General features: G+C 34.7%; 1 protein-coding gene across 1 annotated transcript in view; it reads left to right on the forward strand.

Moving 5' to 3' along the window:
• Window positions 1–16,278, forward strand: part of LOC150105643 (uncharacterized) — a 116,038-nt gene that overhangs the window by 40,679 nt on the left and 59,081 nt on the right. The window contains exon 3 of the mRNA XM_090394966.1: window positions 751–881. Coding sequence (XP_090251092.1) covers window positions 751–881 — 131 coding nt within the window. The remainder of the gene's footprint in view (window positions 1–750; window positions 882–16,278) is intronic.

Genomic DNA, 16,278 nt, shown 5'->3' on the forward strand with positions numbered 1-16,278 from the left:
GTTCACAGGGCCGGTTTGCCTACTTGCGGGATGAAAAACGCCAGATAAACTGGCGGGAAAAAACCCTACTGCCCGCGCCCAAGACCGGCTAACTTGGCTATGGGGTGTTTAGTTTTGTTTAGTCTGATTAAAAGATTGGAACTAGGGAATATTATTCCAATCTTTTAATCAGACCTGCCTACGAAGGTGTTTTGGCAATGGGAAAATTAAGGGATCTGACCCATTAATTGTTGGAACATCCACCCTATTCCCAAATTTGGCTCCCTCTGACTTCTATCTCTTCCAGTGTGATTTCTTCAAATCAAGAAGTGATTGCAGCTCTAGAGGTGTTTTGCAGATCATACTGAGATCCACTACAAGAGGGACAGGATAATGGTGCTAGAGCATCGCTGTAATAAATGTATTAGTCTTAAGGGAGATTATGTTGAAAAATAATTTTGAAATTAAATTTGTTTTTTTCATTGTTAGGCTGAGAACCTTTCAGACCACCATCGTATGTGTAGATTTCTTGTTAGTGTGCCTACTTCATCTTTGATCCAAATGAAAGACTGTTTTGTCACTGATCTTGAAGTATAAGGCAGGAATTATTCTCCATGTACCATAACCCTTTCCTATTTCTGGAAGTTGATGCACTCATGTTTTTGAATCCTATGATTTAGAAAAAAAAAAAATTTCTATCTTATTTAGTATTGTATTCTTTAATCTTCTTTAAAAGTTGATTCTTGAACTGTTGTCTTCCTTTTCATGTAGGCATGTATAACTCATTTTGGTACTTCAGAAGGTTTGCAACCATACAGTCAAGTATTAGCTCGCCAGTCGGAAGCAGAGTTCGTCAGTCATAATACAGATGCAATTGCTATAAATTACAAAACAGCTGAGAGGTAATGAAGACTTATTTTTATTAACATAAAATGTCATTGGTGTATACTTATCATGGAGGAGCCTCACTGTCACAAAAAGGCTCAAATTATACCTTCTTAAACTTATTCACCATTTCCACATTCTTGGAGAATGTATTCATGCAAGGAACCCGCTCGCCTCCTTTCTCACAGCCTTTTCTTCTTTCCCACTGTTCTTAATCTTTAAAAAATAGTTTTTTTTTTTTAATTTGGTAACAATTCCTTACCTTGTGTCATCTTCTAGGTTCTGCAAATTGCATTCTCTTGGTCTTCATATTCCACAGTTCTGGATCAATCTATTACTGTCATTATATCCATATGCACCTTTTAATCATTAAAAATTATGTGAACAACTACTGTGTTATAATAAAACTTCAATTTAATATAAACCAAAATAATCATATGACCTTCTCATACAAAGGTATCAAGGTCATCAGCTGGAGTGTGTGTGTGGGGGGGCGTGCACACACATATACAAAGAAACAAGTTACGCTGAAATCCACATAGCATGCTAAAGTCATGATGATTTGGTCAACCACTAACAGTACTAGCCTGAACCTCTAGTGGGAAAAAAAAAAAAAAAAAAAAAAAAACCTTATTACATCGAAGCTCAAGTCCTGTTATTTGTTGTTTACAAATCATTAAGAGAGATATTTAGCTAAAGAGTAATGTACTCTCACACAGTTACTCACAGATAAATTAGAACAAATAGTATAGATAGTGTAAGGACTGAAATTATTGCAGAGTCCTAAAGTAAGCGACTTGCTGGAGAACTTGAAAGAACATACGTACTACATAGGCTGAATATGTACAATTCATATTTTTGGGGTTTTTTGTTACTTTGATCAGGATGACTGATCAAAATTTTGCAGGCTTCCTTAAATTCATGTTCATACCAGGCTTTTGTATAATGTAAGGAATAAGTACCTTTCTAATCAGTTTGATCATGCTCTTAACATCCTATACCAAAGAGAGACCTATTTCGCCTAAATTGTTAAATTTAATCTGCTGTTTATGTTTTTTTTACAGATTTGAAATGTGCATCCAGTTTTACCTTGCATGGTAAGTTGTAGGTGCAGTGGAGTACGTTGAATATGTTTTTTAATTTTATAGGTACTTGAAAAGTAGCATTTAAGGCTGTAATAATGTAGAATTCTATTTATTTTTTCTGATAACTGTTTTAATGTATGGATTAGCTATGGTTTTACTGTAATTTATATTCTCATTTTTTGGTGTAGTTTTATGGTGAATTTTATTGATGGCATTTTTACTATAGCCATTGTTTATAAATGTTTTGCTAATAATTTGTAATTCTTGTTTGAGAGCTTGTTCATTAGAACAAATTGTTATACCTCTGTTTTTGAGTCTTGATAATTCAAAGTTTTTTGAAGGGGGTGGTGGCAAGACTTAGCATGTATATATTGGCCAGTATGTGTAGGCTTATGGTAGACAGTAAAGGATAGATTGCCTGAGGGAAGATGTGATTAGTGTAGCAAGTTAAGGAAGTGAGTTTTAATTTTAAATTTCATTGATTAATTGTATGTGCTCATGTTGTTTCAGAAAGGTGTTTAAAGTTTGGTGGCTATGTGATCAGATAACTAAAACATCATCAACATATCTAAGGCATACAGTAGGTTTTTTAAAGTCAAGGAATCTAGTGCATATTGCTTAAAAGCTTCCATATAAAAGTTAGCAATTGGGGGGAATAGTGGTGAGCCCATGGCTGTATCTTCATCAAATTCCTGATATGTACCCCTCTGTGGGTATAAAGGATAATACTATTAGTACTGCTTGAAAAAGTTTCACCATTACTAATTTCTGATTAACAATTTTCCTCCAAATTAATCTGTTACCTGTGAAGATTCCAATATTATCAGATCTTAGATTTCTGTCTTTTAAGGCAATTTTTATTGTATCAATCGATTTACATCTTGGTCTTCCTCTGGGATTAATAGAAAGGTCTATCTTCAGCAGATTATAGTTATGACTGCGTAAAGTAGAAGAGGTAAGTTAGGCCTAAGGTGCATGTGTAAAAGAATAACAAAGGTGCAGTTGATAGAAATGCAAAGTTGATAATAGGCATAGAATATTAGAATGGTGCAGTCAACGTCAATTAGCAATTCAATTTAAAATAATATAATTTAACAGTGCCTTTTCAAAAGTTTCTTATAATTATTGTGGATATAGTGAAAGCAGACTGTAATGAACTGAATGACCATAGCACTTAATAAAAGCAGTGAACAAAGTAATTGGTGGTTATTCATGTCGAAGTTTCTGGAACATAAAACTACACTGACATAATTCGACTGGAATGTAAACAAATAATTTAATAGCTTAAATTAATTATTTACAGCCGACAGTTTCAGAAACAATTTAACACTACACAATCAGTGAAGACAAACTAAAATGACCTGGATAACAAGGACAGTCAAATGGAGGGTGACAGTGGCACTCTTTGTTTTGATTCCTGTTAATTCTGATGGATAGATAGGGCAATTTGCCAGAATTATTTTAAAATCATACCATTCATTCTGTTGCAGTTAACTGGGTTTTGTAGAACTTGTGCCACTGCCAGGAATAGTCTATCCAATTTGAACTGAGATTTGTAAAGTAGTCAGTCTTTCTTCCATCTTATGAAGTGATCTTTCTCTATGGCGTTGAGATAGTTCTTCATTCCAGATGCATTTTTTGTGTTCTTTTCTTCTGCCCAAAGTAATTCGTTCCGGTTGTCCAAAATATTGACTTCCACACCTGGCAAGGGATGTTATAGACATCAGGGAAGGAGAAAGGATCTAGGTGATCCTTGACTGGTAGAAACTTTGTTTACAGGTTTGTATGCAGTTCTGATTGTGTGTCGTTTCAGTAGGGAAACCCAGTTTATCTTTTGTGCCCTTTGATGTAGAGGAAAGATATAGTGTATGTATAGTCTGGTTGGGGGGGGGGTTAGATTTGTTCTTCTTTTTAAGGATTTTGGCCAGGTTTTTTGTTGGAAAGATGTGAGTAGTCTGTTGTTCCAAGTTGCATGACTTGTCCTGAAGGCAAAATTCTCTCCTTCCTGGAGGCTAAGGTTTTAAGTTCCTGGGCAGGATAGTGGTGTGAAGTGGCATTTTGTGTGTGCGTGTGGGTGGGCTTATGGTAAACTGAACATATGAGGGACCCATCTTGCCTTGTAACTGAGGTAATTATAGCACTTATAATTATGCACAAGTAATAATAATTACTTATAATTATATACAAGCATTATGGGACTGAAAGATATATATATATAACTAACCAACATTACATCTAAGCCAGGAAAGCAAATGCCAAGTCATTATGTCTTCTATGCAGCAGTAGATTGATTCAGCTAGGAAAGCATCTTGTAACATTATTTGCAAGAATTTAAATATCTGAGCATCATGGTAGACTCTGACTTCAAGAGGTAATCCTGGAAAAGAAGAAAGTAGATCAAAAGTTTCTAGTATGTAATTTAGTTGGTACCATAAGAGCATAGGAGCAAATGTCATAGGAAGTCTTCAGTAAGAAGATAGAAAATAAATATCATGAAAATAGTAAAATATTCTAAAAGTTATCAAAAAAGCTTGAAAATGGAAGAAAGAATAATATGACAGGAACTGGAGATGGTGAGTGTGATTATCTGAATGTATGGGGTAATCAACATTGTAAGATATTTAAAGAGAACAGGAGTAAAAAATATTCAAGAGGAATGTAATCAGGAGTACATATCAGTACTACAGGGTGTTCGGGATAAATTTGACAGTTTCGTAAGGAAAAAGAAAATCTTCTTTGTATCTATTAAATTTAATGAATTGACAAAAAAACATTACAGGCAGAGTTAATTACAATACTATCAACAAGATTTACTCAAAATAACCACCATTAGCATCGATCACAGCTTCAATTGTGCTTCGGAACCTCGAACAAGCTGATGCTACAGTCTCCCTGGGAAGGGCCGCAAAAACTGTTTTAATTTTATCCATTAACTGGGCTTTTGTATTACTGGAAGTGCGATTGGTGTCTTTTTCAACTGCGCCCCATACAAAATAATCCATGGGGTTAAGGTCTGGGGAGTTTGGAGGCCAAACATTTGGACTGGTGAAGTCGTAGAAATTTTCAGACAACCATTTTTGACTTTTCCCAGAGGTGTGGCAAGGGGCCGAATCCTGCTGCCATACATACGGCCTACCATTGGCTACCCTTGTTATCCAGGGCTTGACTACAGTTAGCAACTCCACGAACAAAGCCCGAATTCCAATGCCAGGGTTCTTCAACACCTGTTCCTGCAGATTTGCGAGGAATTCTGCTGTACGAACGCAATCAGATCGTCTGCTAGGGATCTTTCTTCTTGCTACATCCTCGTAGTCACCATTGCAAGTCTCTAGTTCATGCCTGATTGTTTTTACTGTATTCAGGGAGCATTGGGCAGCAGTCGTAATATCCTTATTTTGATGGCGGGCACGAATCATCATGATACAAGTTATTCTCTTCCATGATTCAGGTGGGTTCCAGCTATCCATCCTTTCTGACATCTTGTATATGAATGAAGAAGGGTCCAAACTTTTAAATGAAGAGAAGTGTGTGTTAATACATGTAACTTACGGAAAAATATAATTAATTATAAATATGTCAAATTTATCCCGAACACCCTGTATAATGTTATGCATTAAGGGAAGGGCCACTACCCAGACTAGTTTAGACCTTTATTGAGGTCTCTTCAGTGGGAGTCAGGCCCAGAAGCAAAACTAACCAAGTGAAAAATAAACTTTCAACATCTTTCTCTAAATCTAGAGTAATTTAATAGATAAAAAATAAAAAAAAAAAAAGGTGGCACACCTTTTTGCAACTCCTATAGGTGAAGATGACCTCACCATTGCTTCTGCCTGGTGTCTCCACTTCTGGGCCTGACTCCCACTGAAGAGACCTCAATAAAGGTCGAAACTAGTCTGGGTAGTGGCCCTTCCCTTAATGCATAACATTATACATATCTGCAAGAAGATGTTTTGCATTATGGGAGATACTGAGATAGGAGTGATGTTAGCTTGGTCCACCTTTGCTACGAGTTGCCCGGTGTTGTTACTACCTTATTCTAGTCCTGAAGATATTTTCAGGCCTAAACTTTGTTTGCTCACACTTGGATAAAGGATTAAACTAAATTTTATTATAGTCTAACCAAGTGAAAAATAAACTTTCAATATATACAGCTTAGTATTTTGACTCTCTCTTATTTTCCTTAGAAATTTATTCAGCTGATTTCCTACCATAGTGGTTTTACTAATTCTATTGTCTGTTTCCATATTTAATTTATCATCTTCACTAAAAATTGACTAAATTTTGGCTGCATCTTTTTAGAGATAAAAATTATTTTGCCACATAAAGTAATTGGAACATAATACGTGGGAAAAGAGCTGTAATATCAAGTAGAAATTTCTTTTGTAAGAGATTTTTTTTTCTGAAGAATTATTTTTATTAAATAATGAGCATTACATTATTTTTCAATCTTTTAAAAACTTACAGCGGAGATTTCCGATGCGCAGGGTTTTTTTTTTTACTTATCAAATCAAATTTCAACAACTGTACATTTTTCAAATAAGGCAATGAAACACCACTAGTCAGCAATACATATTTTCTCCACTTGATTTAACTTGACTCAAACAATAGAAAAAGATTCAATTTGAACTGAATGAGGAAAAACCAATGTTTATATATGACCTTAAGAAATCTGTATTGTGACTTTTTGATGTTTCTTTATCCCAGTGTTGCAAAACATTCCACTTTGATTCATATCCTGTTCTACAGTGATTCCTGCCTGCTTGCCATTGGCCATATCTTAATTCAACACTTCCAAACCAATCATGGTAATAGCTCCCCTGCTCATGGAATGGATACCTACTAGTAATATTTCTTTCTTGAAACAACCTATGTTCTTCATGAGTAACATGAGACCACCTATGATCTTGTGCTGAATGAGAGAACACTGGTATATGCTGTGGAACAGCCAGTCTCATACCACACACTTTGGCATACCACCAGGAGAACAAGTATCACTGATGGGTTCAACATATGCAGAAGTTACTTATTGTTTTAGTCCCACAATGAAAATCCTTGCCGTGGTCACTGTAACTGAAGTCTTTTTCAACACTGTTTGGTTCATCACAAAGTGCATCAACGAATTCTCTCCTTTCTATTTAGTGTCCTCCGGTTTTTTCAAATTCATTTATAGCTTCTTGAGGAGAAAAACCCAACTTATCTATCATATATCTACACACCAGATATCCAGTCCTATTTAATCCATGAGTACAATGAACAACATGCAAATTAGCTTTGTTACTGGAAAGCTGAAATCTTTCAATGGCTCCAAAAAAATTGTTCTAGAACTTTCCTCTTTGGAATCTTACGACCCTCACAAAATATTTTCTCATAGATGATATTGTGTTTAATCAGCTCCTGAGGGTTACAATAATGAGCTGAGGTCAATTACTAGGCTAATTACTTAGACTATTAAATGCTGAACACTGCTCCCTAAAATGGAAGGGGTAAACCTATTTCAAAGGAACCTTAAAAGGAACAATGCTTGTTCCAGTTATGGCATTCCCGACTGGTGTATACGACATCGATTGATAAGGTATCCCTTTCCTAGGCATTAATGTATTAAAAGTGAGGTGGCCAATTACCAGCCTGAATCACAAGATTTACTAAACTTAATGCAAAGAAAAATTACAGAAACATTATTTGGTTGGAGCACTAATGAAAATTTTAATGGCCACTGATTGATTGGGATATTTTTTTAAAAAAAAAAAGTGGGAGGGGGACATCAAAACTGACCTATAAATCATCTTTGCCAAGTTTTGTTTATCATTTTATGAAGTGTTGTGTGCTCTTTATATAAAAGGGGCAACGACCTACCAACTCCTTGAGTGTTGATGTTTAATTTCTTGGCTAGGTAATAATTAGGGCTGTCTATACCTTTTTTTTAAATTATCAGCCAGAGCAGAATGTTATGTTTGTGAACTTTGGGAACCCCACAAATTTAACAAGAGTGAGTGTAATGTGGTAAAAATTTAAATGTCCAATGACCAAGAAGTGATGGACTTGAGGAATTTAAGTTTTCTTCTTAATCCTGTTAACTGGATTATTGTTCACAAGTTCAATTTAAAGTTGCTATTAGACCAATTGATTCATTTGATGAAGGTAAGCAGATCTGTTTAAGATGATTGTAGTATTACATTTGTCAGTCTTTGTTATATATATATATATATATATATATATATTCATTCTCTTAATAAAACGATGGCTGCTAATTCTGTTTTGGTGAGATTGCTACACATGGCTCTTGTATTATCGAAAACATTACAGGCTTCTAAATGAATATTATCAGCTGTATTGCTACGAAGAAATTTGATACCTCATTTAATGTTAGTAGTTGATAAATAACATCCAATTTATTAACCGTTCTAGGTGCTTCTGCAAAGTTTATGCCTTTATTGAGTGTTCACTGTTTTTAGGGTGTGGCTAGATTGATCACATGGCTGTTACTTGCATGTGGTTGGCTTCTGCTAGAGTGACATGTTGGAAGAGATTGGTTATTATTTCTTTATTACTTTCCAGAATGTTTAGCTGAGTTATCAGTGATCCTTTCAAGCACATTCCAAATATTAGGATTCATAACTATTTCAAATTTATAACTTGATTTTGAACTATTAGTAGGTTTTTGTAGGCTGTTTGAATTTGCTCCCTAAGTATTGGGAGCAAATTGTGCAAGATTACTGTCAATACACTGCTTTTAAAAAAGACAGCTGATTGATCAAAAGTGAAATGCATTTCTTTAGCTTGCCGTAATGATTGCACTGTTTTGTGAATTACATCTCCATGTATTATGAGAATCCTTTCTTTTGTAGTTAATGTTATAATAAACCTTCAGTTTAATATAAACCAAATTAATCGCCTTAACTTTCATATGGAAGCTTTTGAATAATTCCTTTTCTTTAATGATGTATTTTTGTTACCTGGCCACACAGCTGCCAAACTTTAAACACCTTCCTCAGCCACTTGAACAAAAAACATGAGCACATACAATTAACCACTGAAATTGAAAATCATAACTAACTTCCTTTCCTTAATATTAAAGAATTCAAAATTATTCTCAATTAATTGCATTTGACCAATTAAAGATGAGCACTGACTCTTGGAGACAACTCCAAGGAGTCCTTATACTCATCGAGGAAGGTCCTAAACACATCAAGAACTATATGGCATTCGCACAGTATCTATCATACTATGCTTTGAACTCATTCACAGTCATGGCACCCACAACAGACTCTGGCAGCTTATAGCTTATTCCACTCATTCACCACTCTCCAAGTAAAAAAAAACAAAAAAAACTAGTTCTAACATCCTTGCTAACCACACTCTTGCTCAGTTTCCATGAATGGTCTCTAATTCTCCCACCACCAGACTCATTTGGAAAAATTTCCTCTGAATTAATCTTGTAAAAACTCCTCCTCAGTCATTTGAATGTCTCAATCATATCATCCCTCTTCTGCATATCAACCAATTTCTGTAATCCACAAATCTTCAGTCTGTTCTTGTAAGGTTCATTCCATAGACCAGCTACCATTTTGATCACTCACCTCTGGGTCCTCTTCCCATTTATATCAGTGGCATGTCATGCCAATTTTGGTTGGATGTGCTGTTGTGGATTATGCAACCTGCACTACAAAATTTGCATCAATTTGACCATATGATTTGCATTTTTATTGATGTATGAAAGTTTTAAGAGTCAGTGTTCATCTTTAATTGGTCAAATGCAATTAATTGTAGAATAATTTTGAATTCTTTAATATATCAATTAATTGTAACCCAATCTGTGCAGAGTGGGGAACAATGTATTTGTTTTATGATACTGTATACTAGAAAACAATAATGAAAGAGAATGCTATATTTGGTTGGTATATTTGAATTACTCAAAGGTGTAAAATTTGGAAAAGGAGGATGAGGCTTAGGTTACAGTACAGTTTCCCACTGTAAATATGGGCAAAAAAAAAAAGTAGTAAATTTGTCAAATTATGTTAAAACTTGTGTATATTATGTATAAAAACTTCCTCTGCCAGTTCAGTTCACATGTCATGCGCACAAAATAGATGAAACTTGGAAAACAAACTGATAACAAATGACAACGTTCAATTGGATTGGGTGACACAATAACCAATCACAGCCTCTAGGTGCTATTGTCTTAGATCTTAAAGTTCAATCTGCCTTGCTTTCTGAGTAGTTAAACTATATAATGCTAAGAATTTGATCAACTATGCCATCTGTAAATTTTTTTTCAAAGGGCTCAAAGGTGTGCGTATTTTGAATGCACACCCAGACTATTAACGTGAATTTTACTTTTAGGAATCATAAAGTCTGGAAACAATTAGGAGGGAGTCTTTAATGGGAATAAATGCAAAAATATAATATTGGTGATATTGCTATTCGGTGGATGAGCACTGCACCCCTGGAATATTCACCTCTGAGAGAGAGAGAGAGAGAGAGACACACACACACACACACACACACGTGTGTGTGTGTGTGTGAGAATGAACTCTTGCCACCACTCTTCAGACAGTTGGTCAAAAAGAGATCTATAACAATTTGCTCTAATAAATAAGCTCTCAAACAAGAATTACAAATTATTAGCAGCACATTTATAAACAATGGCTGTAATAAAACTACCATCAATAAAATTCTTCATAAAACTTCACCAAAAAATACAAATATAAATTATAGTAAAACCATAGCTATCCCATAGATTAAAGGGTTATTAGAAAAAAATAGAATTCTACATATTTTAATGCTACTTTGAAACTACTTGTAAAATTAAAAAAACAAATTCAACTCCTCCAAGGATCCTCTCCTTCCCATCTTGTCCATCATGGAGTATACCGAATCCATTGCACCTGTAACTTACCATATATTTAGAGAAACTGAAAGCGCAATTCCAGTCCATAATAATAATAAAAAAATAAGTCTTGAAATTCCTGGCATGTACCCTCAAGTGATGTACAGGATATGATAGTACTACATGAAAAATTTACATCATTACCAACTTCCTAATCTACAATTTTCCTCCACATCAGTCTGTTACTTGTCAAGACTCCAACATTATCAGATTTATATTTCTATCTTCTAAGGCACTTTCTACCATATCAATCCACCTATATCTTGGTCTCTCTCTGGGTCTTTTTCCTGCCAATCTGGTAGAGAACACTTGTTTTGGATGATATCATCCAGGTCTACCTACTCACTGATGAGACTTCAAAAAAGGTTGAAACCGGTCTGGGTAGTGACCTCTCCTCATAATATAAGGCAGTATTACATCTCCTAGGAGCTGTGTTTTACATTATGAGAAAATATCAAGGATAGTGAGGGAGCTTGCTCCACCTTTTGCTTTGAGTTGCCTTGGTGTTGTACTACCAGGTGATCACTTACGCTTGGATTCGCCGATAGTTCTTCGGCATGAAACTCTTATATCGTAGTTCTTGATCTTAGAGTTTCGCATACTGGCTATAAAATAATAGGGGACTTTTATCCCCTTAATTTAATTAACTTCGCCAGAAAAAAATAGCAGTTTGGCTTTTTATCTTAGATCTTTGTTTATATTCTCATGATTTCTCAACTATTGGTTGTAAAGTGAAAATCTGATCCTGACAACCTCTATTTGGCCTGAATCAGCTTGTTCTTCATCAAGCTTTTCTTTTACAATCCTTCTTAACCTTTATTCAAGTGTACTTGCATAAATCTTTCCAGGACACTCAGTTGGAAATACCTCCTGTAATTCTCACATCCAGTTTTATTTCCCTTTTTTTATATATGTACTACGAGAGCACTAATCCAATCATCTGGAATTCGTCCTTTTGTCCAGGTCTTCTGAACTATGTAGTGCAGCTACTGTAAGACTTTTGCTTTCATACTTGAGCATTTCAGGTCAGATATCATCTACTCCTCCCCACATTTCAGGCCTTTGATGGCTTTTTATACTTCAAGTATAGATATGTATTCTTGACTGCATGTTTTTTTTTTTTATTTACCATTGTGCTATTACTGCTTGTTTCATTTAGCAATTTTTTCAAAATAATTGCTTGTACTTTAAGGATATCTTTTTTTTCCAATTTTCATGTCGCCTTTATCATCTCTAACTCCTTTTACAGCACTCTTTCCTCCATTTCTGCACTTATTCAACAACCTCTAGAATATCTTGCCACCTTCTTGATATTTATTTTCTCTGTTCTTAACAAAATTCCTATGACTTTTGTTTAGCTACTTTTGCCCAGTATTCTGTTTTCTTACATTTGTCTCTCTATTCTATAAAGGCACAAAGCTGACTTGTTTGCCAGGAATTTTTGATATGGTTTCTTCTTGTCCTTCATTGCCTCTTTAACTTCCTGTGTCCACCATGGAGTTCTGATTTTTCTATCGTTGCAGACAACCTCACCACATACCTCCTGGCTGAATCAATCAGCGATTTCTTCACTGCTTACTACTGACTCTCCAAGGTTTGGTTTCTGTTCTCACTTTTTCATTTTTTTTCTTGAATAATGTTTGTGTATTTTAGTTTGAAGTTCTCTTTAAAACTTTATGTTCTTTTTTTCAGCATAAAATTTCAGTTTTATCCTGCTCAAGACTAAATAGTAATCACTTCCAATTTAAAACTGTGCACACTCTGATGTCCTGCACCAGGGAGAAAACATCACTATCAACAATAACATAGTCAGTGATACTTTTCTTATTCTTCCTTGCCTCTTCTCTTCATGTGAATTTGTGCACATTTTTATGTTGGTACATTGTGTTAGTAATAACCAGTCCATGTACTGAGCAGGAATCCAACAGGTATTTGCCATTATTATTAGCTTTGCTCTTTCTCCAATTTTTCCCAAACTATTTTTGTATATCTGACAATCATTTCCTAGTCTGCTATTTAGATCCCCAACAAGGACCAACTTTTCCTTTTTCATTGTGTCAGTTGCTTTCTCTAAAGCTTTAAAAAAAATTCCTCCTTCTACCATAGTAGAACCATCTGTGGGACCATAGGCACAAATAAGTCTCATTGTCCAGTTCTCCATTCTGATATTTGCCAACATCATTCTACTTTAGACTGCCTGCCAATCAAGGAGATTAGCCTCGTATTTAGCATTGACTACTATGGCTGCTCCTTTTGATTGATTGTCATTGCCTGAATATAACATTTTGTATTTATTGCTCAGAAAGATTCACCAAGTTTTGTCTTTTGTTTCAGTCACCCGTGTTACGGCAATCTGGTACTTATCTAATTCCTCAGCTAGTTTCATTTCTTGGCCATTCAGGCTTCTTATGTTGATAGTACTAATCTTGAACTCTGATGTTGAGTTGGTGTGTTTAGGATTTGTTCCAGTAGCTGACTTTTCACTGTTTGTCCTAGTTCCCTGGTGAAAACAATGGGGGGGGGCTTGTTTAACTGGGCAACACCCCAGCTGGCATGAAATTCTGTCATCTTGTACCATCATTTTATATTTTGGTTTAAGCCAGTAAGAATAAAATTTGGTTGGCTAAATCCCAAATTGCCAGCCCATCCTAGTTCGTTGAGTATCATCCAGGTAGATACCTAACAGGGTGCACCATGAGAAAGTGAGGATTGGACATTAGGTCAGAAGCCCTGGTTAGTTCTTTGCAATCCTTTAAAGGCTATGTAGAGGTCTCCTCTCAGTTATACAGCTTTGACCCCTTAAGCATTAAAATTTAACATTCATAAAATAGGTCTCTTGGATCATGCTCTTAACACCCTACACCAAATTGATTTGAAAGGTACCTGTTTCTTACATGATACAAAAGTTAGGTATGAACATAAATTCAAGGAGGCCTGTGAAATTTTGATTAATCATCCTAATCTAAATAGCAAAAATCCCAAGAATTTGGATTATACATATTCAGCACATACATGGGCTGAATATGTACAATCCAAATTTACAAATTCTCTTTCAAGTTCTCCATGTACAATCCAAATTCTCTTTCAAGTTCTGCAAGTCCTTACTTTAGGACTCAGCAATAATTTCAGACCTTACTGGCCATCATCTATACAGTTTTGTTCTAATTTATCTGTGCATAGTTATGCGAGATCGCATTACTCTTTAGCTTAATAACTCTTAATAATTTATAATCAAATAACAGGATTCTAGCTTTTGATGTGAGGATTTTTCCCTACCAGAGGTCAGGCTAGAGTAATGTTAATGGTTGACCAAATCAGTGATTTAGCATACTATGTAGATTATAATGTGCTTGTTTGTATATATGTGTACTACAGATGATATTGACAAGAAGATTGAAATGTCAGCTGATAATTTCAGTTTATATTAAATTGAAGTTTTATTGTAACATGGTAGCTGTTTCCATAATTTTTAATAATGAATGCTGATCACTGTGTAACTAATGAAAGAAAGGAATTCATATGCAGCTTTATACATGAAACCATAACCTCTTTGCTTCTACCTTACTGACATAATCTGATTGTCTTTTACAATTGTGGTAATGTGATCCTAGTCTTCAGGTTCCTGTCCACCACACCAAGATCCCTTATTTTCTGTATCTTCTTGAAAACTACAACTATAACATAATAAACTTGAATTTTTCATTTTATGGAGGGTGGCGAAAGGATGCAAGAGCATCCTTGGAAGTTAAGAATTAATGCTGTCAAAAAGAAAGGGAGCAACAGCTACATTTTTTTTCTCATAGAATGGTGCATGATTGGAATGGATTATCATTGGATGTTGTGTGTGTGTGCGTGCGCGCGTGGTGTGAATGAATTCACAAACTGGTATTGACAGCTAGCATAAACAGTATGGCCTCTCTCATAGAGTTCCTGAAACCCTGGAGATCTATTATTAATTATAACATTCACTCTTCTGTCAGAAATGTATTTTTACTGGACCAGTACATAGATTTGTCTATGGTGAAATGCTACTTCTCTTGGAAGAACTAGAAAAATATGAGGGTGGCGAAATTCATGAGAGGCAAAGAGTTCAATGTTTCTGCAGCATGTGAGAGAGTTGCTATTAATTATTAGCAATTTAATATAAATTTTAATCTGAGTTGTTGTGACAGAGTGGTGTTTTGCATTTGGGAGAGGTTTGAAGTACTTTCCCAATATATTGTTGCTTCGTGTATTGCACTTTTTCTTCCATCTTTGTGTGTGGGAGCAAAAGTGCTAGTGTATTTTTATTTAATCCCTTACACTAATTGGTTTTTCTTAAATTCAAATAAAAGGGAAACCATGAAAACTAAACTCCTAATTAACCTTGCACACGGGTTCGTATCCCAGGATCTCATACGTAACTTAACCTCTTAAATTAACCTATTTTTAGCTCATTAAGAGATTTCACTCTTTAAACGAAATAAAATTTTTAATTTTACAAAAGACTACCCACACCAAATTAAGTCAACTTGACTATGCAAGTGCATAGTTAAATTATTCCAGCTACAGATTCCCTTTAAACAGTTATCATCGTATATAGACTAAAATTGTGGAATTTCAGTTTCTTGCATCTTACAGAATCTCTTCTTCCTTTTTGAATTCACTCAGGAGAAAGATTGCTTGCTGTATAACATAAACATAAATTCTTCTTTCATCCTGAATTGCATAACACTGAAACAAATCTCTTCATCCAAGACACTTCTGTTATTTTTCTATATGAAAGCAGCAATAAACTCTAGTGAATAAACGAAGCTTTCTAAACTTTCACTATCTGTTACGTATCCATACAGGGTTATTTGATAGATTTACACTTGGCAGTGTACTAATAGAAAACCCAGAACTTGTTTCTGAAATTCCCCTCCCAATGTTTTTGTTCTTTAAGCAGTTGCCCCCCATTATTTTAATTGGGACAAAGCTCTAAACTTCAAAGTATAGCAATAAGTATCTATCCATTCCATATTTCATTTCTAACTGAAGTGTAATCTTTTGAAACCTTGATACTAAACTTGGCTCTCTCTCTACCCCCTTATTCAGAATTTCTTGATTGTTATCCAGTTTATCTTTTTTAAAATGGAAAAAGGTGTTCAAATAGTTGCATTTAATGGAATGAAAACAACACAGTGAATTGCAGCTTAATACTTCCAATATTTAATCTTTCATAGACATCTTAAATTGCAACAAAATAACTTGGGAAAACAGAATTTTATTTTAAGAGCATAACAAATTTAATTTTAAATAATTCTGATATTATAGTCAACTTTGGCATTACTTGTGGTCAGTAATATTCCCTTGACAGGAATAGTAGTTTATATAATTAATAGTTATAACTAATTATAACATATAGTTAATATAATTAAAACATTTTTTCCCCCTTTGATATCATAGATCTCTTTTGCTATT

Source organism: Typopeltis vanoorti, chromosome 6, assembly GCF_054136105.1.
Source record: "Typopeltis vanoorti isolate ZY-2024b chromosome 6, IOZ_Tvanoo_1.0, whole genome shotgun sequence".
Lineage (NCBI taxonomy): Eukaryota > Metazoa > Arthropoda > Arachnida > Uropygi > Thelyphonidae > Typopeltis > Typopeltis vanoorti.